At 46.5% G+C, this 27,792-nt stretch overlaps 11 protein-coding genes across 11 annotated transcripts; 4 read left to right on the top strand and 7 right to left on the bottom strand.

Annotated features, from left to right (window-relative positions):
• Positions 1 to 83: 83 nt before the first annotated feature.
• N7469_010522 (DUF3405 domain-containing protein) lies at positions 84 to 2,414 on the top strand (the record flags this gene model as incomplete). Its single annotated transcript, XM_056649427.1, has 4 exons — positions 84 to 403; positions 462 to 1,310; positions 1,370 to 2,216; positions 2,313 to 2,414. 4 exons carry the CDS (start codon positions 84 to 86, stop codon positions 2,412 to 2,414), a joined length of 2,118 nt encoding a protein of 705 aa, XP_056496558.1.
• Positions 2,415 to 3,268: 854 nt separating this feature from the next.
• N7469_010521 (cytochrome P450) lies at positions 3,269 to 4,958 on the top strand (the record flags this gene model as incomplete). The annotated part of the gene is made up of 2 exons (XM_056649426.1): positions 3,269 to 3,413; positions 3,475 to 4,958. The coding sequence occupies 2 exons, from the start codon at positions 3,269 to 3,271 to the stop codon at positions 4,956 to 4,958; spliced, it is 1,629 nt and encodes a 542-aa protein (XP_056496557.1).
• Positions 4,959 to 6,281: 1,323 nt separating this feature from the next.
• N7469_010520 (NADPH cytochrome P450 oxidoreductase family protein) lies at positions 6,282 to 8,420 on the top strand (the record flags this gene model as incomplete). The annotated part of the gene is made up of 1 exon (XM_056649425.1): positions 6,282 to 8,420. One exon carries the CDS (start codon positions 6,282 to 6,284, stop codon positions 8,418 to 8,420), a length of 2,139 nt encoding a protein of 712 aa, XP_056496556.1.
• A 1,163-nt stretch (positions 8,421 to 9,583) lies between these two features.
• Positions 9,584 to 11,027, bottom strand: N7469_010519 (alkene reductase; the record flags this gene model as incomplete). The annotated part of the gene is made up of 3 exons (XM_056649424.1): positions 9,584 to 9,916; positions 9,986 to 10,621; positions 10,770 to 11,027. 3 exons carry the CDS (start codon positions 11,025 to 11,027, stop codon positions 9,584 to 9,586), a joined length of 1,227 nt encoding a protein of 408 aa, XP_056496555.1.
• A 727-nt stretch (positions 11,028 to 11,754) lies between these two features.
• N7469_010518 (uncharacterized protein) lies at positions 11,755 to 13,085 on the top strand (the record flags this gene model as incomplete). The annotated part of the gene is made up of 5 exons (XM_056649423.1): positions 11,755 to 11,899; positions 11,959 to 11,978; positions 12,038 to 12,074; positions 12,156 to 12,705; positions 12,767 to 13,085. The coding sequence occupies 5 exons, from the start codon at positions 11,755 to 11,757 to the stop codon at positions 13,083 to 13,085; spliced, it is 1,071 nt and encodes a 356-aa protein (XP_056496554.1).
• A 151-nt stretch (positions 13,086 to 13,236) lies between these two features.
• Positions 13,237 to 15,400, bottom strand: N7469_010517 (transcription factor domain-containing protein; the record flags this gene model as incomplete). The annotated part of the gene is made up of 5 exons (XM_056649422.1): positions 13,237 to 13,632; positions 13,695 to 14,040; positions 14,094 to 14,673; positions 14,735 to 15,318; positions 15,369 to 15,400. The coding sequence occupies 5 exons, from the start codon at positions 15,398 to 15,400 to the stop codon at positions 13,237 to 13,239; spliced, it is 1,938 nt and encodes a 645-aa protein (XP_056496553.1).
• Positions 15,401 to 15,785: 385 nt separating this feature from the next.
• Positions 15,786 to 16,883, bottom strand: N7469_010516 (threonine aldolase family protein; the record flags this gene model as incomplete). The annotated part of the gene is made up of 1 exon (XM_056649421.1): positions 15,786 to 16,883. One exon carries the CDS (start codon positions 16,881 to 16,883, stop codon positions 15,786 to 15,788), a length of 1,098 nt encoding a protein of 365 aa, XP_056496552.1.
• Positions 16,884 to 17,854: 971 nt separating this feature from the next.
• N7469_010515 (uncharacterized protein) lies at positions 17,855 to 19,867 on the bottom strand (the record flags this gene model as incomplete). The annotated part of the gene is made up of 3 exons (XM_056649420.1): positions 17,855 to 19,489; positions 19,547 to 19,711; positions 19,775 to 19,867. 3 exons carry the CDS (start codon positions 19,865 to 19,867, stop codon positions 17,855 to 17,857), a joined length of 1,893 nt encoding a protein of 630 aa, XP_056496551.1.
• A 1,100-nt stretch (positions 19,868 to 20,967) lies between these two features.
• Positions 20,968 to 23,364, bottom strand: N7469_010514 (Zn(II)2Cys6 transcription factor; the record flags this gene model as incomplete). The annotated part of the gene is made up of 3 exons (XM_056649419.1): positions 20,968 to 21,999; positions 22,062 to 23,038; positions 23,115 to 23,364. 3 exons carry the CDS (start codon positions 23,362 to 23,364, stop codon positions 20,968 to 20,970), a joined length of 2,259 nt encoding a protein of 752 aa, XP_056496550.1.
• A 508-nt stretch (positions 23,365 to 23,872) lies between these two features.
• Positions 23,873 to 25,732, bottom strand: N7469_010513 (ATP-binding protein; the record flags this gene model as incomplete). The annotated part of the gene is made up of 1 exon (XM_056649418.1): positions 23,873 to 25,732. The coding sequence occupies one exon, from the start codon at positions 25,730 to 25,732 to the stop codon at positions 23,873 to 23,875; it is 1,860 nt and encodes a 619-aa protein (XP_056496549.1).
• Positions 25,733 to 26,772: 1,040 nt separating this feature from the next.
• On the bottom strand, positions 26,773 to 27,603 carry N7469_010512 (carbonic anhydrase; the record flags this gene model as incomplete). The annotated part of the gene is made up of 1 exon (XM_056649417.1): positions 26,773 to 27,603. One exon carries the CDS (start codon positions 27,601 to 27,603, stop codon positions 26,773 to 26,775), a length of 831 nt encoding a protein of 276 aa, XP_056496548.1.
• Between the last annotated feature and the right edge of the window lie 189 nt (positions 27,604 to 27,792).

The following is a 27,792-nucleotide window of genomic DNA, read 5'->3' as shown; positions in this document are numbered from 1 at the left end:
TATAGCTCGTGGCGTGAAAGAAACTTGTCCTCATACTAGTAATATGTGATATCCGGCAGTGTTTTTTTTCCAGCAATCCCATTATGGACCCGATACTAGAACGCCAACACCGAAATCCCACGAGATTCAGGACTAGAAGGTCATTGCGTTTGCGCCCGACAACATGGATTCGATGGCTTGCATGCTTTGCCTTTGTCATCACGATCTTTGAGGCGTATTCATATCTCTATGCCGACCCTAAGCTGTCCATTCTTGGTACTCTACTTCAATGCCATCGACCAGGAATACTTCGACCAGGTCAATATCAAGAAACCAGCGGTATTGAATACGTCTTTGTGCCTGGGGACTCGGATGGTGAACAGAATCATGAACCGGACGAAATGGGGTTCGTTCATGCGAAGAGGTTTGCGTTTGATATACCGAGAACTACGTGCAAATGGATTACTGACATCGAAGTCTAGGGACGAACGATTTTACATTGGCGGAACATTGACCCTTACTAGTACTGACAGTGCATATCAAGATTCTCTTGACCCTCCCCATCCTACACCTTCGATATACGACCCATACCCTCGATATAACAGTCGGAATTGGAGAAAAGAGAATCATGGGACCTTTAAACCCTGTCTCGGCCCAAGAGGCCGAGATCTCGACCGAACGCGTCTAGAAGACATGATGCTCGTCTACAAGGGAAGTCAGATCGGATTCCCCGAGCCCCAGTTTGGCTCATATGAGGCTATGGGTCAAGATGGAAATGTGTGTACTGATCGATATTCCCGTTTCGGGGCATACGGGTACGACGATACGAGCGAAGAAGATGTTCCTGGATTCAGCCGACCTCCGCGCATTCCCTGGTCAGAGGTTGACTGGAACGAGCTTCAATCCTCTTGTTTCAAGAGAAACGCGGACAGATATAAGCCTGTGAACAACGAATCGCAAGAAAGACCTCTTTCATTTAAGCTAAGACGGCCGCCACAAATAGCAGAAGACGCATACGATACTCCTCAGTCTGGTCACAAAAGATATCATAGTCGGTCCGCTCTGCTCATTCGAGCATGGCACACTATGACCTGGACGGAAAACCACCGTGAATATCTTCGAGCCTTGATCATGGAGCTTTCCCTGCATTCTGGTGCAGAGTATGAAATTTTCCTTCTTGTCCACGTGAAAGACGATGATCTGCCTATATTTTCTGATCCAAAAACGATGAATCGACTTCGCCATCTGATTCCTGCTGAGTTTCGCAATATGGCTCTCTTCTTTAATAATAAGCTTCTCGAGGCCTGGTACCCTAAAATTGCGGAGCATAGGTGAGAAAGTTATCTGCAAATGAACAGGATGATGTTGTGTTAACTGCTTATAATGATAGTCCTATTTTGCAGCACCATCAGCCACTAGAGATATTCTCTCAATTGTACCCAAACTTCGATTTCTATTGGCAGTTAGAAATGGATGGTCGTCATACCGGGCACGCTTATCATTTCCTTGATAAAGCAATTTCGTTTGCCAGGAATCAACCGAGGAAATACTTATGGGAACGGAATGCCTATTTCTATACACCCGGTGCACACGGACCATGGAATAATTTCGTTCAAATGGTTGATGAAAGTCTTACAGAAGTCTCCGACAATACAATCTGGGGGTCAATGTTTGGCACTGGAATCCGATCACTTGGTCCCGACCCGCCGACAGCAAGTCCGAAAGAAGACAATTACACATGGGGTGTTGGTGAAGAAGCGGATCTAATCACTTTCCTTCCAATTTTCAATCCCAAGGACACGAGATGGACATTTCCGGATGTGGTTTGGAATTTCAGGTACGGCCTTGACACTCCTCGTCGTGCGGCAGTCATTACTATGGGACGGTATTCCAAGCGCCTATTAGATTTAATTCATAACGCACAAGCAACAAAGGGGCTGGGACTTGCGTCGGAGATGTCAGGAGCATCATGGGCGATGTATCACGGGTTGAAGGCAGTACATGTTCCCCATCCAATTTATGCAGATGGTCAGTGGACATCAGAAGAATTAGCTCGCATCTATAATCGAGGCGCGCCGGAAAATATAAACGGTGGGCCGGATAGTATCTGGAATTTTGATCATCTTTATGATCACATCATGTATCGGCTCTCATACATGTTTACCACGCACACCGCCGAGGACTTGTATAGGCGGTGGTTGGGGTATCGGACTGCGAATAATGAAGGGGGCAAAAGGGTATGTTCTACTACTATAATCCAATCAATTTCAGACCCAGGAGGTACCAACTCCGATCTTGTCGATGTTTTTTGCTGATCATGAATATTACTCTAGTCAACCGAAGAACGCTTTGGCCGGCATTGCTTTCCTTCTATGTTTCTCCACACGGTGAAGAATACAGCAAGAAGATTCGGTCCTGACAGGGCTGTGCCATGAGATTGAGTAAAATTTGAATATCTCTGATCCCTATTCGCCTTTAATCCGCTGACCCTTTCCTCCTATATAATCTCCGTTACAGATAGTCGGCGGTTGAGAGCTGACTTGGTGCTGTACCGCATTGTTTTTCAATGACATCAAACCTGATAATATTACACATCCATGCGTAAAACCGTAGTTATTTGATTCAAGGCTTCAAGGCTCTTAGCTTTCCTGGTTTAGTGGGCAATCACGCCGAAATCTGTGCCATCATCGAATTGAGAAGAGTACTTCTAGCCAAAAATCGAAGGATGCAATTGGTTTACGCTTAATTCGCTGGACTCTTGAAAGAGAGACATTCCCCAGAAGATGTGCTCATTTGAATCAGCCACAGCTTCTCCAACCCCGCATTATCCAAGTAAGATCTGTGAAATGATGCTGGTTAACTTTAAGATATCGGGGCCAATTTCCATTCTCGCAAGGGCAATTTTCCCCGTCCCTGCAAGACCCACTCAAGCCACTGAAAGATCACTGGATGCAAGACATGATCGACCATTGACAGCTTATTCCCATACACCTATACGTGGAAACCTGCTGGATAGAACCTCGTGATGGAAATTTGTCGTTGAGTAGGCGCGGGCTGTATTTCCAGGCCAGGCGACATGAAGCCCCTCAGCTGGCTGTTTCTACTTATTAAGTTGTTATAGTTCTTGGAGGGTAGTAATGTGCAATCCTGTCAATGATACTTATATCGTGACGACCCTGGAACAACTGTTCTTATTTTCACGACAGACTTTTTCTTTTCGTTTTCACACTCTTTAGTCCTCCCCCAGAGTTTAGGCCATAGACAATCTTTTTCGAGGACTTTGTTCACCATGACTTCTCTGGCAACAACTTTAAGCCAGCCTGGAGGCATGTGGTCGTTTGTATCACTGGCCCCATATGCCATTGGCCTTGTCTTTTTTGCGTTTTTATATTTCTTGGTTATACCTTATGTTGAATATCTTCGTGACCCTAAGGGTATGACCAGTTATAGAAGTCATGATGATCACTGGCAGAAAATCGCTAACATCTATTTCAGGCTTGCGAAAATACCCCAATCTCTCTCCATTCTCAGGATTCTCAGCGATACCTTTCATGCTGATGGCTGGAAGAGGTTTCCGATCAAGAGAACTATCTCAGTTACACAAGAAGCACCCCGTCATTCGAACTGGTCCCAACATGCTCTCTTATGGTGACGCTCGAGCTATCAAAGATATCTATGGACACAACACAAAATGCACCAAGGATGGGTCATACTCAGTCACTGCCGGAAGTCATTTCAATCTGGCAGATGTAGTTGACAAGCCTGACCATGCTCGGAAGCGCAAGGTTCTCTCGTCAGCCTACGCACTGAAGAACCTCGAGAGCTGGGAGTTCAAGGTGACCGACAAGGTTCAAAGAATGTTCAAACATTTCGACAAAGTCTGCACTGAACCTCCGAAAGAAGACGTGGCATCCGGAAAAGTAGCCCCGGCCCAAGATGATCTGACTCTGGACCTTCGGGGCTGGAACAATTTCTTCACTCTGGATGCTATCGCCGATATTGGACTTTCCGAGCATCTCGGTTTCCTTGATCAGGGAAACGATATGTGTATTGCCGAGCGAAAGGATGGTTCAACATATGAGACTAGTCTCCGTCAGGCACTTTATCCCACTGCTCGCAAGCAATCTTACGTTCTGTGGAACTATGACTGGTACCCTACTCTGAACAAACTTGTCGATGTGATTCCTTTCTTTCGCCGTATGTCGACATCGGCTGAGAACTGGGAGAACATCATGTGGCGTCGAGGACTCCAACGACTGCGTCGGTATGAAAGTGGCGAGAAGCTTGACGATTTCTTCCAAGCACTAATGGAGGACAAAAATGGCAACCCTAACAACCTCGAATGGGGCGAGGTAGTTGCTGAATGTAACATTATGATGAACGCTGGCAGTGTTACTACTGCCGTGGCTATCACCAATGTGATGTACCAGCTCATTCGGAACCCACGGACACTGAGGAAGTTGAGAGAAGAGCTTGACGCCGTTCTCGACGAAGACGAGGTTGTCGCGGATTACGACAAGGTAAAGCACCTACCATATCTACGTGCTTGTCTGGACGAATCTCTTCGTATCTTCCCGCCTACTTCCCATGGATTGCCTCGCGAGACTCCGGCAGAGGGTACTAACATTCTCGGTGAGTGGGTCGCTGGAAACACCAGTGTGAGCATGTCTGCTTTTGTTGCCCATCGCCTTGAGAGTGTCTTCCCCAATGCCGATCAGTACATTCCTGAGCGGTGGCTGGGTGAAGAAGGTAAATCCCTTCAGCCATATCTCATTGCCTTCTCTGCTGGCGCTCGATCTTGCATCGGCCGAAACATCTCGTACCTCGAACAGACCAAAGCTGTTGCATCCATGGTGCATCGGTACGACTTTGCTCTAGCATATCCAGGGTGGGAATTGCAGCGAGAGGAGACCATGAATTTGATTTTGGGCGATATGCCTGTGAAAATTTGGCGTCGGGACTTGGGATCGGAGGCATAGATAGATACGTTGCTGATGACTGACATTTACATTCTTCAGTGTCTACCTTTTTTTTGTTCTTTATTTTGATGACCTGTCGATGAGATACTATCTCGTTTTGGAGATTCCCGAATAGAATGCGATTCTTCCTTTCTTACAACTTGCAATTAAATTTTAGTTCAAGTTCTCAGGCAGACCAAAATAGAATGGCCACCTAACTAATACTATGCTAAATTACGGTCAACCTTGGAAGAATTGTGGTGCTTGCCTGCTGGAATGGGGTGCAGATCAGGCGTAGGCGATATCACGTTCAAAGTAATACGAATTGTCTCGTTTACATCACAGTTCTAGCCTTCTCTAGATTATCGCCAACAAGACCAATAGGTTGTTTACCCCGCAACCCCTCGATTACTACAAAATGAATTATCCCACGCGGGGGGGGGGGCGTTCTCTGGGGTTGTCGGCTTGAGTCCTTCGGGGAAATTACCCCGTTCATTAACCAGCCTAGTTTCAGACAAACATCTTTGCATTTACTTCTTCACATCAAATTAAGAAACAGTGAGACGTAAAGTAGAGATAAATCTCGGGCATCTTCATTTACAAACGAATTGAAGTAAAATTGATTAGGACGGCGTTTTCAAGTTCTTGCAGTACCACGTCGATTCCCGCATGTTACGGGCATTAAGAGGCCATTGAATCGCTTCGATCAGAGAAGGACCCACATACAAACAGTATTCAAGCAGATCCTGATCGTGAATGAGAAATTTTATATCAAATCCAGTGGTTAGCTTTTCATTTCCGAGAGATGCAATTGCCTGCGAGTAAAACGTGGAGAGCGCAGTGACATAACGCAAGATCCCAGGTGCTTCATTTTGCCCGAGTGGCCCATTTGGGAGATATTTTCCTATGTTTGGAAGGTCTTCACTGATTGTGGACTGCAATCTCATTCATGATATCCAATCAACAAATGGCGTTATGAATAGCCGTCATTCAATAACCGCCGAACCACTCGCTCTGATAGGGAATTTTCCCCGCGAGGACGCGGGGAAACTTGGGGATGATGCAGATCCCAAGCCTAAATTCTACGCCAATTATAGCTTCGATCGGGATATTTATCTTGGTTTTGGAGTATTTGTCTCGGTGGAAAAAAGCGTTAGCTGCCCATGGATTTGATATTTGAATGACAGAGAGACCCCGGATTTTCTTCATCCAGTGCCGTTTCCATCTTCCCTCGAGTATTCCTTTCCAATACCTTGACCTTTTTTTTCTTGTCAAATTACTGCCATATATTGATGCTTTGAATTGTCGCCTTTCAGAGAGACCTAACAATCTCTGCCTTACATTATGGCCTCACTTTCACATCTCGCATCACAATGGAACATTCCACCGGTACTGCTCGATCAGATCTACAAATATGGAACACCAACCGGGATGGCTGATTATGCCGCACTGGCTATCATCGCAGGCGTATCGGGTGCTTATATCTCTCGTGGTTATCTTTGGGATCAACCTGATCCATACGCCTACTTGGCATATGAGAGACCCCAATTGAAGAATGGCGGACAAGCTGGTGCCAACGCCAACAAGGAGACTAGAAATATCGCACAAAAACTTGAAGAGACTGGGAAGGACATCGTAGTCTTCTGGGGGTCTCAGTCTGGTACAGCAGAAGGATTTGCCCACCGTTTAGCTAGAGAGGTTACTATTCGATGGGGCCAAGAATGCATGACGGCGGATCTTTCTGATTATGATCCGGTGACCATATCCGAAATTCCCAATACCAAGCTCGCCATTTTCATTGTTTCGACCTACGGCGAGGGTGATCCCAGCGACAACACAGTAGAATTCTGGAGCTGGATCACCAAGGCCACCGATATCTCTCTCTCTAACCTTCGATATGCTGCATTCGGACTGGGAAATACAAATTACAAATTCTACAACAAAGTTGTGGATATTGTCGTGGAGGGACTGAACAAATTCGGTGCCCAGCCCTTAATGCCAGTTGGTAAAGCAAATGATGCCGAGGGCGCAACCGAAGAGGACTTCATGTCATGGAAAGACCAATTGTTTTCGGTTTTCAAGGAACAGCTGGGATTCCAAGAAGTTGAAGCCAAATATATCCCGAGCCTGTTAGTCCAGGAAGACGAGTCTTTGGAGCCCATCGATCTTCACCACGGAGAGCCTCATGGACAAAGCGATGGCTCTAAAGCCAATCAATCCTCAGTCGTTCGCACATTGAGTATCTCAAATTCTAGAGAGCTTTTTACCTCATCTGACCGTCACTGCCTGCACATGGACCTGGACTTAACCAGCCAGCCGGAGCTTACCTATAAGACTGGTGATCACTTGGCTGTCTGGCCTGGAAACCCAGATTCTGAAGTCGATCTTCTTCTTCAGGTGCTTGGTACTTCTTCACGACGCGATATCCCTCTACATATCAAAGCCATTGACTCGGCTACTAAAGTGACCATTCCATCGCCTACAACCACACACGCACTTCTGCGCTATTATCTTGAGATTTGCGCTCCAGTCAATCGTGACAATGTTCGCGATCTCGCACAGTTTGCGCCAACCCCAGAGGCAAAGGCCTACCTTCTACAGCTTGGACAAGATAAAAACCAATATGCCAATTTCATCAATCGAACACATCTGAATATTGGTCGTCTCTTGCGGCTTGCGTGCCCAGGGCAGACTTGGTCTAACCTTCCTCTCGCCTATCTTGTCGAAACCTTGCCTCATATTCGCCCTCGCTACTACTCCATCTCATCGAGCAGTGTGGTCTCGCCCCGTAAGCCATCCATTACAGCTATTGCCACCACAACTCCCTTACCCGACAACACGAACGAGCTTATTCACGGCGTCACATCCAACTACCTCTTAGCCATCTCCCAGCAAGCACGATCTCAACCGCACCCATACGGAATCACCTACCATCTCAATGGGCCCAGCGATGCTCTAAAGGACGGCAAAGTCTTCGCCCATATTAGACGGAGCAAGTTCAAGCTTCCCATCACCGGCAAGACTCCATTGATCATGGTCGGCGCCGGAACCGGCCTTGCTCCTTTCCGCGCGTTCCTCTCTGAGAGGTGCCAGGTTCAAAAAGTTGGAAAGGAGATCGGCCAAATGATTCTCTTCTTTGGATGTCGTAATACCAACGAGGATTTCATTTATAGAGAAGAGTTGGAGGAGATGCAGAAGACACTCGGTGATAAATTGCGTCTCGTGACAGCATTCTCGAGACAAGAAGGTAGCCCACGGAAATATGTACAAGATCGGGTTTCAGAATTTGGTGAAGATGTGGTTAAGCTTATCGACGAAGGAGGTAGCTTCTATGTCTGTGGGCGTGCCGGGATGGCCCGTGAGGTTGAAAAGGCTGTCGGGTCGACTATGATGGCTGTGAAGGGGTGGTCTGAAGATGAAGTCAACAATTGGAGCAAGGCAGTCAAGAAGAAGAACAAGTGGCAGGAGGACGTATGGGGCTAATTTTGCGGATATTATATCCAAGTTACTCCAAGTTGTCCTTTTTTTGCTTTGCTGGCGTCATTCTATTAAGGCGCTCTGGCTGGAATAGAATATACTTTGTTTCGTTAGATTTGGACTTGATTTCCTGGCTCCAGACAAGGCTGAATAACAAACTACCTAGATTGTTATTCCCGAAGGTTTACCGAGTTATGGATATGTTATAATATTCTATAACTATCGTAGGTGTCAGTATGTAGATACTAACCTAGTCAGTATAAGCTACTAACGCCATCTTCGCACTATTTGATTTGCGGAAATTAACTCCGCAGAAGATCGCCCTCCATTCCAACCGAAGGGGCGGCGTGTATAAAAATTAATAATGACCTTATCATAGTAGAAATAGAGGGGCAAATTCAGAGCTAAAGGTACTTTGTCAAGCAGCTAGAAATCATTTACCGAGGTACACTACTGTATGAGACTAGGATTGTACAGTTATCTCCGTTCTGATCTCATTTATGGGCTACACTAATGTCCCGGATAGTGGGTCTAACCCTACTATCTTTGCCTATAACATAACAGTATGTATAGTGCTTTCTCTCAGCTGAGCTTACTTGTGGAGCTCATATTCCAGCAGCATGGGCAGCTAATGTAGGGAGACTTAGCACTGTGGCCATGAAAATGGGTTCCATACTAGCCGTGGCGTATTCGAATCCTTTGGGGCGCTTGCTACTGTAGTAGTCTAGTGATTGTGTTCGTCTTTAATCATGTAGATCGGAGTGCGATTGACCCCTTCAATCTTTGAATGGCCCCACGAGAATCAAGGAATCTAAGACCCAATGACAGGAAGATATTTGTTTCCCAATTTTGCAAACTTGAACTTGTGTTGCCATCCCATGAATCAGGAACTGATTTACTTCCATTTGTACAAGTAGGCATCTCTGAAGGAGTAAAAAGAACCCGGAGATGAGGTATCAAAGAAAACTGAAAAAAAAAACCCTTGAATATGAAGTACTGGCTGACGAATATTCCAACCTACATATGTGCAGAGTAGCTATACTGATAGTATCAGACTATCAGAATTGCCACTGGGAGTACTATCTATTACAGATATTTCTCATTCTTCGATTTCCAAAGGCAGACCTAGCTGGGCTAATCTATCGTCACGTCATCACTCAATGTTAAACCTACTGCTTGTCAATTGTCGGATAGTCAGTGTAATGGAAGGCATTGTCCTCGAATGGCCCATAGAAGCGAGTACGATCATAAGGCGCCAAGGGCAATCCCTTAGCCAGACGGTGCACCAAATCCGGGTTACTGATGAAGTAACGACCGAAAAGAAGTCCATCATACTTTCCAGACTCAACAATATTCCAGGAGTTCTTGTCATCGAAACCTCCTGCTGAGAAGAAAGGAGTCTCGCCGAAGATCTTACGGAAACGATCAAGGGTGACGTCCTTCAATCCCCAACTCTGCAGGAAAGTATGTTTCTCTTCCTCACTGAAGATTTGTTCGAATCGCTGATTTCAAAAGTCAGTTTGATACTATGTTTCTTATTCAACTGGTAGGGGTATAGGAGATAGACGAACCGGCTCAACGAAGCTGACATAGGAAAGAGCAGGATGAGCCTTCTTCAGACCCTCGCAAAGGTGAGTCCAGGTCTCAAGGCGTTGCTCTCCACGAGCCTGATTGAACAAGCCAAATGGGGACAAACGGATCGACAAGTTTTGTTCGCCAATAGTCTTCGCAACCTCATCCATCAACTCGAGGACAAACTTGCAGCGCTTCTCTGGAGAGCCACCATAGTCATCAGTCCGCTTATTGATATTGGAGCTGAGGAATTGCTCCGGCAGATATCCATTACCACAATGGATCTCCACGCCATCGAAGCCAATTTCCATGGCTGTCTTGGCAGCGTTGCAATAGTCCTGGATGGTCTGCTTGATATGTGGCACGGACAATTCAATAGGCGGGTGGTTGGCGTATGGAACGGGCTCGGTGGAGCCCACAGGCGGGTGGGAATAGCATTCCTTTGGAGAGTCCCACACACTGGCGGAGGGGCAAACCGCAGGAGATCCGGTCATCTGGGGAATAGTCGCACGACCAGCGTGCCAGAGCTGACAGAAAATAAATCCCCCCTTTGCGTGAACAGCATCCACGACCTTTTTCCAGCCGTTGGCCTGTTCGGGAGTAAATAGACCGGGTACACCAGGCATACCATTGCTCTGTTGTTACCAAGGATCAGAAAGGGTTCGAAGTTCAAGACTCCACATAACATAATCCATTTGAACCACTGGTAGCTGTAATTGCGAGCAACAGATGATACAAAAATAGATTCCTTCTCCTTGAGGGAATGGATATACAGTTACATACCTCAAGCGAAGGTGGGATTCCTTCTGAGATGATGAGACCGCCCTCGGTAGCACGTTGGCCATAGTACTCGGCAATGAGGTCTCCAGGAACCCAAATACGATTAGGATTCTCGGGAGTACTGTTAGGGTTCACAGGCACTCCGCGGTTACGGGTCAAAGGCGCATGAATGATACGGTGGCGGAGAGTGAGGGAGCCATTGGAAATAGTCAAGGGCCGGAAAAGACCCGACTCTTCGCCGCTGATATATTGGATAGTCATAGCGCAGAAAAAGGAACAATAAGATTATGTTATTGAATACGGAGTAAAGGAAAAAAAAAAAAGTAAAAATCAAGAATTGTGAAGAAAAGGATTTAGAACTTCAACTCACCCGACAAGCCCTTCCAATTCTTCTGCCCCTATTTTCGGGCTCTCGAACCTCCTGGCTGTCAAAACTGTCAACTCGGCTAACCAAAGGTTTAGGGTTCATGTGGGAATCCACTTGTGCCGCCTGGGTAAAACAACGGTGGCAATGAACGTGGGAATGAGACTTTGCTGGCGTGCAAAGACTGCAAATACGAGGCTTGGGGATCCGTAACACTTTACTCTAATCAGAGAGTGGAGGTCATTCAGTGGAGTCCAAGTGATTTCGCGGAACTCGCGAAGAACTATCCATCGGGCTCCGGCCACGTAATAGAGTCCGACATCCGGGTTCGTTGAACTATATCGCTTCAACAATCAATCAGGATTCGATATCGGAAGATCCTAGTGGTTTAGTGCACTATTGGAGACGAGGATCAATAGTCTTCAACTCCACTATGTGTATGATTTCCGCCTGATTTATGATTAGTTATGACTTTCTGTGTCGGAAAGCGCCTATGGGTCGCGGGCTGATACTGCACGGAGATCCGCTGTCAAGGACCTTTATGTGTCCCTGACACCCCGATTTTCCCATCGTGATCGATTTGGCTGCTTGTATACTCCGTATGGGTTGAGTGACAGCTTCAAAATGACTGATGCTCATGCTCCCAAGGATGTTTACCACAAGTTAAACCTCGTGGTGCAATGCCTGTCCATTCCGATCGTTTCTGCGGCTGTTGCCCTACGATTTTACACTCGTTTTAGGTTTAAGCAGCGCTTAGGTGTTGAAGATTGTGAGTTTAACGCACAACCCTCCCCCTTGATATCAGATCTTTACTAACATGCATCACAGACACGTGCATTATAGCTTGGGTATGCTTTGCATGACTGGCTGTGAACTTACTGAACAATTGACTAACTGAGCCCTACAGGGTCTGTTTATGGGTTATTGCGGTGTCAGTATTCTTGGTAGGTACCTATATTCATACAAAAATCGAAAAAAGAATGAAAAAAAAAAGAAGAAAAAGCTGATGATATTGATTCATTTAGTTGGTCGACATGGCGGAGGATATCATATCGGTGATCTAGAACCGGAAGTGATCATTCAATATAAGAAGTTCTGCTACATCGCCACAATCCTTTATTGTCCAATGGCACTATTCGTCAAGATTGCCCTCCTTTCGATCCTTACTCGAATCTTCGCTCCATACCGCGGCAAAGTGTGGTTTATCTACATACTCCTCGGTGCTCTCTGTGTCTACTATGCCATTGCCTTGATCGTCAAAATCCGCATCTGTTATCCGATTCCCTTCTACTGGCTAGGAGAGGAGCTCGAGGGTGGTGGAACATGTCTCGACCAGACCGCTGCCCTAATTGCCGACTCTGTCATTAGCGTCGTTAGTGACATTATCATCCTTGTTTTGCCTTTGCCATTGACATGGTCTCTTCAAATGTCACGCAACAAGAAGCTACGTGTTATGGGTTTACTCGGCGCTGGTGGTTTTGCCGTTGGATTCAGTCTGTATCGACTGGTGTTGGTCCTCCGAGATGGCACTTCGCCTGACCAGACTATTGTCTTCATGTGTGTTATTTTATCTGGGTATGTGTTCCCCTTTTCATCCGGATGTCCAAGTTGTTCATCACCTAACTCTATTTTCCAGTAACGCCGAAGGTGGTATGGGTCTAATCTGTGCCTGTCTCCCTGTCCTCAACGTCTTACTCGCCCATTATCGAAAGGAGTATTCGTCTCAGAAATACTACAACCAGAGCTCTGAGATTCAACTCGGAGAACGCAAGACCGGAAACACCTCCAAAAACAACTCCCAGTGGGACAAAGCGACAAACTTTGGCGATCAAAGCCATCTCATCTCATTTGCTGGTGCCCCGGAGGCAGCGGACTCTATATTTAATGAGGATGGAATCAGGAAGACCGTTGCGGTGGAACAGACCATCGAGAGCCGGGATAGCGATAGTCGCTAACCTTGGATGTTGCATGAAACCACGAAGAAACATTCTCCTTCTAATCATAAACATTTGTCAGACACCTTTTATATAATCATTTCAATCATTACCAATTTCCTTCTCTTATCGACATTACGTGACTGTCAAGTATCCTCGAAAGGGGCTGAAATTATCGTAGAGATGGGTTCGGGTCAAATAAACCCGAATTATGCCAAAGTCCATCAAGTCCTGCATCAAATCCTGCAGCCCATGATGCGTCAATGAAGGGCCATTGGAACATGTCTGTTTCGAAATCAGGATGTCCTAAGATTGCGGACCCATCTCTGGGGAAAACAGAGGCATCACCTTCAAGACTAGGTGTCGATGCTGGCCTGTGTACGTGATGCGAGCTTTGCGTGGTTCCAGGCTCAGCACTCATTGCCCTCGGACGAGAACGAATGTCACCATATTCATCGAGTGTACCTGCGAGGGCGAATCTCCTGGGGCTATGCATGCCGGTCTCAGGATGAGTCTGGGAATTTTTAACAATTTCATAAAATCTGTTTGCCTCTTGGACAGTTCGCCACTTTAAGTTCTCTTAGTATGTATAGTATGTATTTCAACGGACACGAGGGGGGATTTGCTCACCCAGCTCCGACCGACTGGCCAGAATTTACTCAGTCGCTCGAGATATTTAAGGTTATGACTTTTCTCTTCTTCCGCCCTCTCAAGTCCCCCGGGATAGTGTGCTGGTGCAATAGTGCCGTACATGTTGATATGTGCAGCAACGAATACACTAAAACCAGAGTAAGGTGTCATAACAGCAGCTTCCGAAGTTTCGAGCGCCGAGAGCACTCCGCCAATCCTCTGCGCGGCCTCGAAAAGCTGCTTGATGGTGTAAGGCTGATATTGGTCATCGTGCGTCGTGTCATGAAAAACATCAGAGTGAGGTTTGAGGTTTGAAAGGAAGCGGTCACGATGCAGAAATAGTATACTTGGCTCAATGTCAGTATGACTTGGGGCTTTGTGTCCCTGCTTGAAGCGTACCTCATGAAATAAAGTAGATTGATATAGGCAAATAGTTCTCCATATCCAAGGGAAACTTGGGCCTGGACAGGTGTATCGGGATATTGGACCGTCTTGTCCTGGAGTGACCTCCATTCCTCTAATTCTTCCCTAAGTTTTTGCCAGATCTGATGCAATGGCGATGTCTCGGAATCATCCGAAGTTAACGAGGCCAGAGCGCGACGATGTTCATTTGCAAATCTGAGGATTCTTACAAATATATCGAAGCCACGGGTAACAATTGTCAGCCCATGCTCAATCGTAAAGTTTCCTGCAAGAGAGCAGTTTTTGTTCATATCAGCAGGCATCAATCTTCTTTCTGGAACCTGATTGAACGTGAAATCACGGTCACTGATTGGAAGAGGAACCGAAATATTAGAGAATGATAGAGCAAAGTGTTGACGAGCTCCCGAGCTCAATTCACAGTCCTGCGCGAAGCAGACCCAGTAGGTGCGGACAAGCTGCTCGTATTGAGTCTGGGAAGCATGGAAATCATGGGGATTGTGCTCCATACTATCGTCCGCCATTTTCAAAAGAGATTGTATCATATAAGTGGCCATCCCTTATACCAACATTAGCACTTAGAATATACGTCAGCCATTGAATGCACTTGAGCTACTTACCGCTGTACATCCAGGCCTGGTATGGGCGTCCCGTTCCCCATTCATAGAATGATATGATCACAAGAGATTGGGCAAGATACAATGAGGGAGCCTCGAGGACGCGGTGCGCGAGATTTTCCCGAGCATAATCGGCGTAGACCTGCTCATCTTCAAGAGCACCATCGACCATGAAACGTCTGCACAAAGATAAGAGGGAAGCAACAAATATCGGATCCACAGATTGGAAATTGGACGATATATCAGAAATCAGGGACGGGTAATGCAGGAAATTTGCGACCGGGAATTTCTTTCGATATGTCTCTATGGCACTGATCACGGTGGCTTGAGGTAAAGACGATATAGGATTCCTCTGGCCGGTAATGATGTCACTGGGAGTGACCGTATTGAGGCTGTGGTCACTCTCAATATTGGGAGAGACACGAGAAACTGCTTTCCGCTTCCGTGAAGTTTGCTGTTTAGCATTTCCTTTTGACTTTTCCGGCCTTGAGACGCGGGGGTCCGTCAAAATGCATTCTTGAGCCTTGATTCTTTGACAGCGCTTGCAAGGCGGACTGCCATCGTGAACACATTTGACTTTGGCTCGTCTTTCCAAATTAGTGAATATATGGGACGTGAAGAAAAGCCAGTAACATACCGACAAGCATCACATGATATGGATAGCCTCATTGGATTGATACTATGAGAGGTAGAAATCGACGATGAGATGATCAAGCACGCCAATGGACGACATGCGGGCTATCTTGCAGATTTTGAGAATTCATATGAACGAATGTATTCAAATTGAAGTTGTTGTTGCCTCCTCCGGACTTCGAACTTTTTTTTTTGAAATTGTGCCACCGTGCTAGTAGTAGTAAGGGAAGAGTGACAAGCCAGGGTTTCAAAGCCAAAAGTCAAGCAGCCGATCCCAAGAGTCATGTGATCAACAACTACATACTAACTGATTCTTTATAGTTTGGCTCTAGTATTGATTGGAAATGAACATGATGGTTTGAAAACATCTCTCATTATATTTCTATTAATTAATATGCAATGGAATACGCTATTTGCCTTTTTAAGTAGCGAATTCCTTAGTCGCCGCCGTCCACTGTTTCACCCATGCATTGAACTTATCGACCTGCAATTCGTCCGTAGCCCAAGATGTGACAATTCTTACAACTACCTGTCCATCATCTAACTGATCCCAGATGTAGAACCGGAATCGATCTTGTAGTCTTTGTGCTAATTGCTGGGGCATTGTGACAAATACCTGATTTGTCTCCGTTTCCGCTGCCAACCGGTATCCTAGATTCTCGAAATTGGCAGAGATCCTTTCGGCCATGGCATTTGCATGTGTAGCCAATGTGAAAAATAGATCTTCTTTGAACAATTCCATGAATTGAACACCCATAATTCGTCCCTTTGCCAGCAATGCACCGTGCTGCTTAAGATGGAACACGAAGCCTTCAGCAATGGCCTTCTTGACGACGATTGCTTCTCCCATAAGCGCACCGGCTTTGGTACCGCCGATCCAAAAAATGTCTGTAAGCTCAAATATATCGCGTAGAGTCATGTCGTTTTTCTTTGAGCACATGGCTGTTCCAATCCGGGCACCATCCATGAGAAGCAGTAGGTTCAGTTGTTTACATAGCGCAGATAGATTGCTCAATTCACGTTTTGTATAGACTGTTCCAGTCTCGGAAGCATTAGACAAGTAAAGAAGTCGAGGTTTGGCCATATGAGGGAAAAATTGATTTTGTTGCATGGCCTTTTGCAAATTTGTTGTCGTCATTTTGCCGTCAACAGCAGGGACGAGAATGAGTTTGTGGCCAGTGGCTTCAATTGCACCGGCTTCTTTGCACGCAATATGACCCGAGTCCAAAGTAATGACGGCCTCATAAGGCCTTAAGCAGCTAGCAATGGAAATGAGATTTGCTGAGGTTCCACTGGGAACAAAGAAAATATCTGCCTCATCGTCGGCACAATCAATTCGTTCCCGAATCAATTGTCTCGCAGAATCGGAATATTCATCGTTTCCGTAGGAGATTTGTTGTGTAGAATTTGTTCGAAGCAGAGCTTCAAGAATTTGTGGGTGTGCTCCCTCGCTATAGTCGTCCATGAGACTATACGGAGGAGCACATGTCTCGTCTTGGCAGAGACTGGTTGATGGCATAATGATTCGTTACTCCTGTGTGGGATGATTGGATGTAAAGAAAAGTGTCGAAATACTATTTGAGAAGAGAGAACAATCAAATATTATGTCTGACTCAACTTTTGTGGCGATTCGAGTCCAGACTAAATAAAACAGTCAAAATTGGTCGGGAAAGCAAAAGCGACAGTGGGAAAGAATCTCGGGAATAATTGGTTTCACTATTTGGTTCTGTCACTGCCTATTTCAGTAAAGTGCGGTACTAGGATTACCGCGTTAATGTAGAAGCTCCGCAGAAGATGTAATTTATCACGTAATACATGTACTAGCCCTATCTCAAATAGGAAAAGTCTGATCCTCATCGGCCCGGAGAGACCGGGAATAGGATACATTCCCGAACACAGCCCTTGCTCTGCAAGAATAGGTTTTTCTCATGTAACAAGTGGGCCTCAACTTTGGAGAATGCATAATCGCAGAGCATCGCAAGCTTTTTGACAATTCGGTGTCTCTGTCAAGATAATATATATTGAATTGTTGGCATGTAGGCTTGTGGAATTTTGAAAACCTCGGAAGTCCGGCGGCATCCTCTAATGTATCACAAATTATCCCCGCCATACGAGCTTTGACATTGCAAGGTATTCCATATCAACAATTCTTCGAGGATTGCAGCTCTGGCTGGAGCGCTGTATCAAGCTTACGTAGGGATCTCGTGCATATGGAGGATGTCTGCTACCCGCACTTTCCAACGGCTTGTGGGGACAACAGAAATAACTCAGCATGCAGCTTTTGCTGACCTGTCATATACCACATCTTGAAAGGATGTAAGGGAAAGGAAAAGGATAAGGGAATTGATCGGAATATCAACAAGTTCAATGCCAGTTAGAGCTATTTACAAATGAGAGAACGCTTTATCGATGTGAAACATTACTGTACAATCAACTCCCGCAGACCATGCAAGACAGAAACCCGAAGTATTCCAAGCCAATAATGATGAATTAATCGTCTTCTGACCGCCGCAAACGCGTCTCTTCTTCAGACATCCCGTCCTCCAATCGAAGGCGCTGATAGAACCGGACTCGCCAACCCCGAATGAGCATGAAGCCAACCATGATGGTGGCCATCATGGCAAGGAGTAGAACGAGAGCGAATAAACCGCCGATGCTACGAACAGCCGCCTGGGCCTTCGAGAGCAGTTGTGTCGCCTTGATGACTTCTGCCTTTGCGGTGCCATCCGATGAAGACGCAGAACCCTGTTCACTAGCCTTTTCATCCGCAATGCCATCTCCATTAGGATAAAGCATGCTAGGATCTTGCGGCTTGGGTAGTTCTCCGCTGTATCCCATCCAGCCAACAGCCGTCCAATCGGGAAATTCGGTTCGGTGGACATTCGACTCACCCAAGACATTCCCATCGCGGTCTACAGCCTCGGCAGTGACCCAGTCCAAGTAGCCGCGGGCGATGTACATAGACTCGAAGTCCTGTTTCGTCACGTTTCCGATGAAAATAGGATTATCAAATTGGGTTTTGCGTGCGTAGAATCTCCAAGTATCCACCTCTGTGGCTCCATTCCAGCTAACCCAGATGGTAGTGAGGAGATTCGTCTCGTCTGTACCGTGAACCGAAGCTACCATGTCCGGGGGAATGGTGGGACGGCCGGTAAATTCGTATTTATAGGCGCGATAATTCGAATAACGAGGAGAAGTGAAACGAGCGGACATGGCCAGCTCACCATTTTCAGTGAACTCTGAAATATAACCGCCCTTGCTCCAGCAAACGAACATGTTCTTATTAGAGAGTACTTGCGCGTTTCCACGAAGGCGAGTCAGATCACCATCGGGCCGGTTGTAGCGTCGAAGGACCTTGGCTGTCATAGGAGTCGTTCCGGTTTCGATTTCAATGATCATAGCCGAGGAAATATCCTCCTCGCTGAATTCTTCGTCGGATGCATTGTTAAGTAAAGAGATGATATGGTGAGTTCCTTCCGAGTAAAGGAATTTGGCGTCATGTTGTTTCGAGAAGATAAAATCTTGCTGGAAATCGCCATTGTGCTGGCCGCCTAATCGCCACATAATACGGCCGTCGGCGCCGGAAACCAAATAAATAGTGTTGGTAAATCGCATGGAAAGTAAGTAATCACCGGCGTCATTCTTGTCGACTGAGTTTATGTGTACGTAGTCCCACCCAGGGTCTCCTTCCGCGGGTGACCACTTGGAGTAGTGAATGGTCTCGGCCAGCGGGACCTGATCGTATGATTTCCATTCGTGAAGAACCTGAGCAGTGGTGAGATCTAGCTCGGCGAATCCACCCACTTCCAAATGCGTTTGTTCAGTAGGACGACCAAATTCAGCCAGGGAGATCTCATCTGTCGTATAGGTGGTGACGACGGCTGTCTGGCCATTTTTGAGGACATTGAATTCGTGGATATCGAATAATCCAAGATCCTGTCGAAGCGGGACTTTTCGGATAACCTCGAAGTTGGGGTTCATAACCAACCCATAGCCTCTATGTGTGTCATCGAAAGTGTATTGCTGAATGAGTGAAATATGTGTTTCGTTGCCGAAGCTACTGATGCCTCTGAAATCGAAGACATTGTGGTTATCAAACATCAGGGAGCCGGTCCACACGAGACGCTAAAGCAAAAGTTGGTGTTAGCGCATACACATTCACTGCGGATAAGGCGAACGTACTCCATCCTGATCATAGATATGCGGGCCAATCTGGAATGGCTCGAAGACGCTGGTCGGACCATCAGGCGCGATGTGCAGATAGGGTGAGACAAACCAATAGCCTGGGGCCGCGCGATCTCGATCAAGGTGTTCGATATCGAATTTGACCGCCTTAACATCCGGCAACTAATGGGATGACGCGATATTAGTCTGGGGTCGTCTCATCAGGTGGGATTGCGCACAACTTACGGTCTTAAATGACATCAAATCATCATCCGTGTGTTCCCATGCAGCCACTCTGTGCAAGCACGAGAGGAGCAGCAGACCGGACCAGATCATCATGGCGGGGGAGAACGAGAAGAAGGGAAAAGAGCGACAGGTTTAGAAAGGAGCGGCCATGGAAAAGAAAGAATGTTTGATGAAAAGGGACTGACAGTCGCAGGCTCAGATAATTCACAAGCCAGGCACGCCGGGCGACAGGGATAGGGACAAGAGGGCTTAGGCTTCGCGCGACGGAAGGCGAAAAGGGCCGATCTGGCCCTGGTCAATCACAAGTCACTAAATGGTGAAACGAGAATTTGGTGGGTCCAACAAGGGGCAGCGGGACACCAAGCATTTTGGAGGTAATGACGCGGGGCGGCAAAGACGAGTCTTGGCAGGTCCAGAAACGCGTACCCTCTCGTTGACAGATCATCACGATAACCTTGGCTGTGCTGTGCGGTTTGTACTGTCTGTACTCCGTTCTGTACGTACTATGTGGCTCAATCAGTCCATTCTGTGATCCGTACGGAGTATTGTTGATGCAATTGGTCCACAAGGTTCAAATTAGTGTCTTTTCCCAGCCCCATCTCGGCACTTCTTGTCAGCAACCCCAGAAAGTCTCACATTTAGGGTCTTTCGGAATTAGTGTGTTCGTACTCAAACGAAGACCGGAAGTAATTCCCTGGATAGCGGAGGTTTGCAATGGTACTTCGTATACAAAAAAACGAGATTAGTGGAGTCGAAGTGGCGCAGCAACAGAATCAATTCAAACTGGCAGAGGACAACTTTGGGAAGAGTGACGAAGATCAGGGATGTCGATCATCGGCGTGCCAACCACGTGATATCACCGTCTGGAGTACATACAGTATTCCGTACATACAATATGTATTCCTTACTCTGCAGTGACAACCCATTTGAGAAGTCTTTCTAGCCGAATGTCCTAGTATGACGAATTATGTTGATCGGTAAAAGTAATGAGATCACAGATCAACATGCAGGGGTGCATTCGTCAATCTGTGGGGTCTGAGGGCCTACTCCTGTTGCATGATGTTTTAGGGCTGATCATCAAGGCTGAAATTACGATGAGCCTCATGTCTGCAATTCCCTAGGGTCGTGCAATAAGATTAGCTGTTGGAACGTAAATTTTCTTATGTTGACTATGGAAATGAATCCCAGTATATTTAGCAGAATATGGGCCATGCCTTACGCTCCTTCGCCACATCCATCCAACTATACAATGAGTTTCGCCGTGCTCCTATATGATACCCATAGTTCCTTTCCCACAATGCATTCATGATGCATCTAGCTTCCTGAAAGGGGGGAAGTTGACATTTCTGCTCCGACTTTTCGACCAAATCCAAAATAGCAGTTCGTTGAGCACTGGTAATTGACTCACACCCAGCCATGAAGATGGGCCACATGATCCCGGGCCCTGTATGATCCACTACCACCAGTTCGTTGTGCAAAGCTTGCAATGAGTGGATCACAGTATTTACCTGATCTTGCAAGATTCCAGGATGTACCCTGCGAACCCTTCTGTAAAAGAATATTACAAGGCCTGCATTGAATGCCCGAAATACATTCGCGTAGGCCTCTGGATATGCTGAAGATTTGAGACTCTCGTGCTGGGAAACGTAACTGTGAATAACACTCTCAAGGCGATCACTCCTTTCCTGTAAGAAATGAGAAACCTTGGAGTCCAACTGAATGTCCGAGGCCTGGGCTGCTCTGACTTTCTCCATCACATTTGCGAGGCGCGTTGTTTGTGAGACTAGACTCAGCCACGTCTCTGAGATACCGTAGACTTGCTTGGCAAGTGTTGCAGCGGACTTTCTTGAGTCTTGAAGATGTATGTCCGGGATATCTTTTCTAGAGTCCTTCGGTGAATCGATATCAAGGTCATTATCCGAGTGTTCCATGGAAAGAAAGTCATCAAGCTGAAGATTCCGATCGTTTGTGGGTTGAGGGGAGCTTCCTAGTCCACCTGGTCGGCATTCTTTAATCTGATGAGTCAGAGCATCTATGAACTCCTTCGAAGCTCTGAAGTCTTGAAGGACGTAGGTACTTTCGCCTACGATCCGCAGCCACGTATAGACGTTTACCAGCAGGCGACTTTTATGTGAGACTTTTGGCTTGTAGATTCCTCGCCGCCGTAAAAGTGTCTCTGCTTCCAGAGTAAAGCGTCTAGCATCTTGGGGTTTGCCATTGAAGTTCTGTAAATTCATTAGAGGCTGAGATTCTTGCGCCTCTCCTGGCAAGTACAGGTTGTACCTACCGCCGCCTCGATCATTCCGCAAATCGCCATCGTTCGATCCTTATATTTTGCTTTAAGAGCACCGAGTCGTTCCTTCATAAATGCGGATGTATGTTGCTTGGCCTCATTGTATGCCCCATTAGCATATTGCTGCCAATGATTCTGTTGATCATGATCATCCGGAGTTGGTGCTGGCCTCATTGAAAGGAAAGCAGCAGCACAAGCAAGCAAGCTATATAGGTTTGCCTGTCGAGCATGACTGACATCTTCGGATTCTAGAATAGTAAGTTCCCCAAGCGTTGTGAATGCAGCTGGTACATTCATTATACACCAGGATGCCTTTTTACCGAACGGAACGATTGTCAATTGGGGGACAACATGCTTCTGGAAAACGCGCAACAAATATGGAGCTTCATTCAAAATACCACCATAAGTGTTTGGGCTAAACGGCGTCATTTGCTGTGGAAAGGCAATCTCTCTCTGTGCAGGCCCCGAAGGGGCATGAATTGCTTCTGGTGTCAGATCAAGCGTGGGTGGGGGAGATATGTTGCATATACCGTCGTCGTACGTGAGCCAATCCGGATATGTTGAGAAGTCAGGGTAACTCGTCAGATCCAAAGAAAAATTAGATGTTATGCCATATAAGTCATCATTTAGCCCGAATATATCAGACCATTGCAGTAGATCATCGGTGAGCTCCGTTACGGGAAGGTCTGTCGAGGGGTGCGATCCCCTAGTCGGCAAGATATTTTCTGTAAAAGAGTTCCCATGACTCATGCTCACAGTAGCTTGCTTAGAAGTATCTTCAACGGACAAGCAATTCATTTCTTGATCATTGCGATTGAAGTTCAGGACGGCGAAGGGGCCGAATCGAATATCGTCGAATGAGGAAGCGGATGTCCCATACGATCTGGTGTCAATCTCCTCAATGGTCGCATCGACGGAGTCCGAGAAAAGATCCTTATTCAAGGCATCCCCCATAGAAACTCTCGATTGCTCTAGTTATGAAAACCTTAATATCAGCCAACTACATCATTGGAAAAGTGGCATTAAATTCCGCTGCTTTGTTGTTACCAGAGTATAAGTGGCGTCTCATTCCATTCCTTTTTATATGATTTCGTTTTGTAGACGATTTGTCTCTAGGAGTTGAATGTCCATTTTCTGACATCCAGCGCACATCATTTGAAAATCCTTCACAACTATGTCCCGTTACTGCGCATGTTTTGCATGTTGGTCGTTGCTGATCGCATTTGACGTGTCGACGTCTGCATGTTGCGCAGGCTCCGAGTAGATGTGTTCGGCGGGGTCTTGATCGACGAGCCATTGTGACAACAACCACCTTGTGAAGGGTTAGGCACTTTTTTGTATTCCTTATATATGATGCATATCGTCAATGCGTAAATCAAAAGACTAGAATGTCTTCTTTTTTTCTTTCTCCTGGCTGTTTAGCATTACAAAATCAGGTGATCGGAATGACTTGCCTTCCCAATTTCCCCGCAAATCACAGCTTTCGTCCCGGACGAATCGGTGGATTTTTTTATCACCTCATTCTTATCAGCGTGCTTCTGGATCTTTAGGAATAGATAGGGGCAATTTGAGATTTAGAATATTAATAGCATGATGGTATCATCAACACAGGTTTACTCGCTAAGATCATTCCACGATGTTGAGCCTACGAACTGCCCAGTTCGTAGGCTCAATCACCAGGTAGTTCTACTCGTACTCTTTGAAATTAAGTGGTTTCCGTATCAAATTGATATGTTTTTTTTGATCGTGTTTATGAAGCTAAATATTAAGCCAACTCGGAGTTGGCTTGGTCGCTATCCATAAAATCAAGCAGACAAAGGTGAGGTAGCCTTGCGAAGACCCAGCACAGTCTTCACATGCTCAAACTTCAGATCCTTATTCTGTGACCATGCTAACAGACCTGCTGTCTTAATCATATTCTTAATCTGTCTTCCATTCAAAGGAACCGCAGCAAGAGAATCCAATTGATCTTCCGAGAAAGGTTCTGTCTTGGCAGAGCGAGAGAGGAACTGGTTCCAGACGTGGCGTCGCGATGTAGTGTCAAGTTCCCTGTATGTCAGAGACACATGGATTCGAGATTCAAAAGCTGGATCAATTTCCTCGGCGCGATTGGTTGTAAGAAATAGAATACCCTCGTAGTACTCCAGCATTCGGAGGAAAATAGAAACGAGCTCATTTCGCTGCAGGTCTGTTGTTGTACGTGCCTCCATAAAGACATCTGCCTCGTCTAGGAGGAGTACCGCACCCCACTTGGGAATCATGCGAAGGATATTTTTCAATTTCCTTTCGACGTCATCTGCATTGCTGCCCAGATCACCAGCACTCATTGTGTAGAGAGGGACTTGCATCACCTCTGCGACACTTTCTGCTGTCATGGTTTTACCGACACCAGGAGGACCACTCAACTGCATAATGATACCACGGCCCTTACCCTGAATTACGTCGTCGAAGGAATCCGCAGATTTGGACTGCGCTTTGGCAAATGCTAGGATAAGGTCTTTGAGATTTTCTTGCTCCTTGGGGAGAACGAGGGAATCAAAAGCATCTGTGTTCCATTGGATATCCGAAGAGCAGTCGAGATAGAACATCAGCCATTCCTTGTCTTTAAGCGAGTACCCATAGACAGCAGGTGACGCGACAAGGTGATGTTCTTCGGTGAGTTGACCTGGGACCGTGCCCCAGACATCAACAGTCTCATGGGGGTGGAAAACGTTGAAACCCTCTGCGTCAATGATAATTCGGCTTTTGACATGATACTTCTTCTTTTTATTGTCATCCAGGAAACCAATGGCAGTACCTTCGTATTGCTTATAGTGGTATCCCTTGTGCTGTTCCCAGAGCTTTCCACGAGCGACCAGACTCTCGCGAATCGCCTCTTTCTCCGGGTGGTATCGCAGAGGGAAAGCAGGTAGACAAGTGATGGGAACAGTACCAAGGAAAAGAGGAACTTCATACTCAGTATCGCAATAACCAAATTCATCACCATCAAATTCGACAAACTTGCCATCAAGTATAATTGACTGCGTGCGACAGTTAATACGATCATTGACGAAGAGAGATGCGTGCAGACGACCTGAAATTTTGGCGATGACAACATCATCTGGCTCAAAAATAGTCCAGAGAAGTGGGTGAGTAATGACGCCGTTGCGAACCAGGTCCTTCTTTCGTGCAAGGACATCACGCAGCTCTTCTTCCAGAATCTTGTATAAAAGATCCACATGCTGTTTCGTGGTCTCGTCCAAGTCCTCCGCTTCACGAGCCTTCAAGAAATCCTCCCATCTGTGCACGAGAGGCTTGAAGGGAGCGGTGAATTCAAGACGTTCCAATGTTGCAGTAACTCCGGGATATCCCTCCAGGACTTTACCGAGGAAAGTCTTGAGAAATTCACTTTGAATAACTATAGAGTGGATGGATAGACTCTTTCGTCCGTCGTAACACTTCACATTTCGGACGATCAGTGCATACTGAGCCGACTCCGCGTCCTCTGCAGGGTCGACGATGGTCTCAGGGAGTTCTTTCGACCATGATGTCTCATCATTTTCGTCTGGCTTGGTTTGATAGACGTTATGTACACCGCAGAGTGTACCGGGACTCGCATATTTGATTTGTTCGGATTCGGCTTCGGCTTCTGATTCTGCTTTAATGTATGTTATAATTGGGTACATCATGAAACATTCAAATTTGGCGAGTAAAACACACCTGGTATATCTGCGTCCTTGGTGACGGGTTGTTTTATTGTGTTCGTGGCTGAGGCCCCGTCTGGAGCATCGGAATTAACAGCCATTGTTGATGAATGTCTGTTTGATGGTGGGTATCTTGGATCTTATATAGTGTAAAGGCAAGAGAGAGTTGAGGTCGAATATGAAATAGTGATGAATAGTTGAAAGGTAGAAGTGAGATTCAAAAGACAAGCCGTTAAGGTCTAATATTTATACCCAAATATCATCAGGTTAGTTCTGCATCTGCCTATAAGCCATCGAGGCCTGATTGAACTTTGCACCAACAGGGAACCAACAAGGTCTCCGACTGAAAAGAGGATGAAATGCAGTCAGATTCAAGTTTGAGATCTGCGCTTGACGTGGCTGTAATACTCCACTGCATCCTTCTAGGAGGAATATCATCCAGTCAAAGCGTTTGATTGTCCCAACGAGCCTCATCTCTGAGTCAAAAAGCGCTACGACCGATCAGATGCATAAACCCGATGAAGTGTCCGAAGCATGTCAGCCTTGTTGTTGAAGTGCCGATCATCTCAGTATCACCAATAAGGCTGTGTAGAGCAGGGTTGGACCCGCTAATTTGTGAGTCAATCAATCTGCACGACCTTCGTGCCTATCAGCCTCAATCTCTCAGAGGCTGAGGCTAATATCCATATCTGCAATGGATTGCAGCCTCTTTGAATGCATTCAGCTTGATAATTGGCGGATCATGTCGTGTCTCAGAAATGTTTAGTTTGATTCAACACAGTTTCTCATTAAATCACTTCGCCTCATCCAAGTAAATGCAATTGATATTTATTTATTTTTTTCTGTATTCTTCTCATCATAAAATCGTCGCTCTCAAAACAGCAAATTTGCCGAGGAAAAAAAAAAAGAAAAAAAAAGAAAAGGGAACCGGAAAATAATAACAAAGTCTATGATCTTTGCAGACGTCTTCACACCAACAACTCCTATACTTGCTCGCCTATAGTATGTGCTGAAGACCGATCTTATTCGGTCTTGAAGGCGAGCAGACGAGTCTTAAGAGAGTCTTGAGTCTCTTGAATATCCAATTCACGCAGAACACCAGAGCCAACATCATAGATCAGACCGTGGACCTGAAGACCGCGCTCTTGGATGGCGCTCAGAACGGCACTCTTCTGAGTGACAACGCTAAGACCTTCACGAACATTCAGCTCCACCAGCTTCAGAGCAGCCTCCTCAGGAGACAAGGACTCAAGCAGGGCTAAGTTACGCTCGCGCACCTGTCGCAGAGGTAACAACCACGGGTCCAGAATTCCCAACTCCTTGTTACCCATGGCAGCGGCGACACCACCGCAAGAGGTGTGACCGCAAACGACAACGTGCTTAACCTGAAGGTGCTTCACAGCGTACTCGATGACAGCTCCAGAGCTCAGGTCACCGGGGTGCATAATGTTGGCGATATTGCGGTGAACGAAGACATCACCGGGCTGGAGACCCAGCATGCTGGTCTCAGGGCAGCGAGAATCGGAGCATCCTAGCCAGAGAATCTGAGGTTTCTGGCCAGTAGCGAGGGTCGGGAAGAGGTCAGGGTGATCACGGGCGGTACTGGCAGCCCAGTCCTTGTTCTGGCGCAGACCATCGACGTACTTGTCTGTTTGCAGGCCAGCCCTGTTAGTTTCGCGGTCCGAGGAAGATTTATGACTAGCGCATGAAAGAGAAGTAGAGGTCGAGAAGAGAGAGACGCGAGTAAAAGAGGGGGATAAATTCGAAGAGGATTGACTCGCAAGATTGCGCGTCACGGCATTTGCATTTCTTGCGATGAAGCCGGATTGTCGGGCCAATCCTGCAAGATTCATGACGAACGGTGGGGGGAAGAGGAGAGGGGGGGGGGGGGGAATAGAGGGATGAGGGTCCAATTAAATGAAATTTAATCAATTTTGGTGTCTCACTGCCGCCAAAAGTACAGAGCCGAAAAATAGAGACTTTTCCTCTTCCTCTTCCTCTTCTTCTTCTCCTCTTTTTTTGTCTCTCTGGACGTTTGGGGC

Source organism: Penicillium citrinum (assembly GCF_028827155.1).
Source record: "Penicillium citrinum strain IBT 23319 chromosome Unknown utg000009l:1.0-4274883.0:1.0-4276374.0, whole genome shotgun sequence".
Lineage (NCBI taxonomy): Eukaryota > Fungi > Ascomycota > Eurotiomycetes > Eurotiales > Aspergillaceae > Penicillium > Penicillium citrinum.
This window is presented reverse-complemented; position numbering and strand designations above follow the sequence as displayed.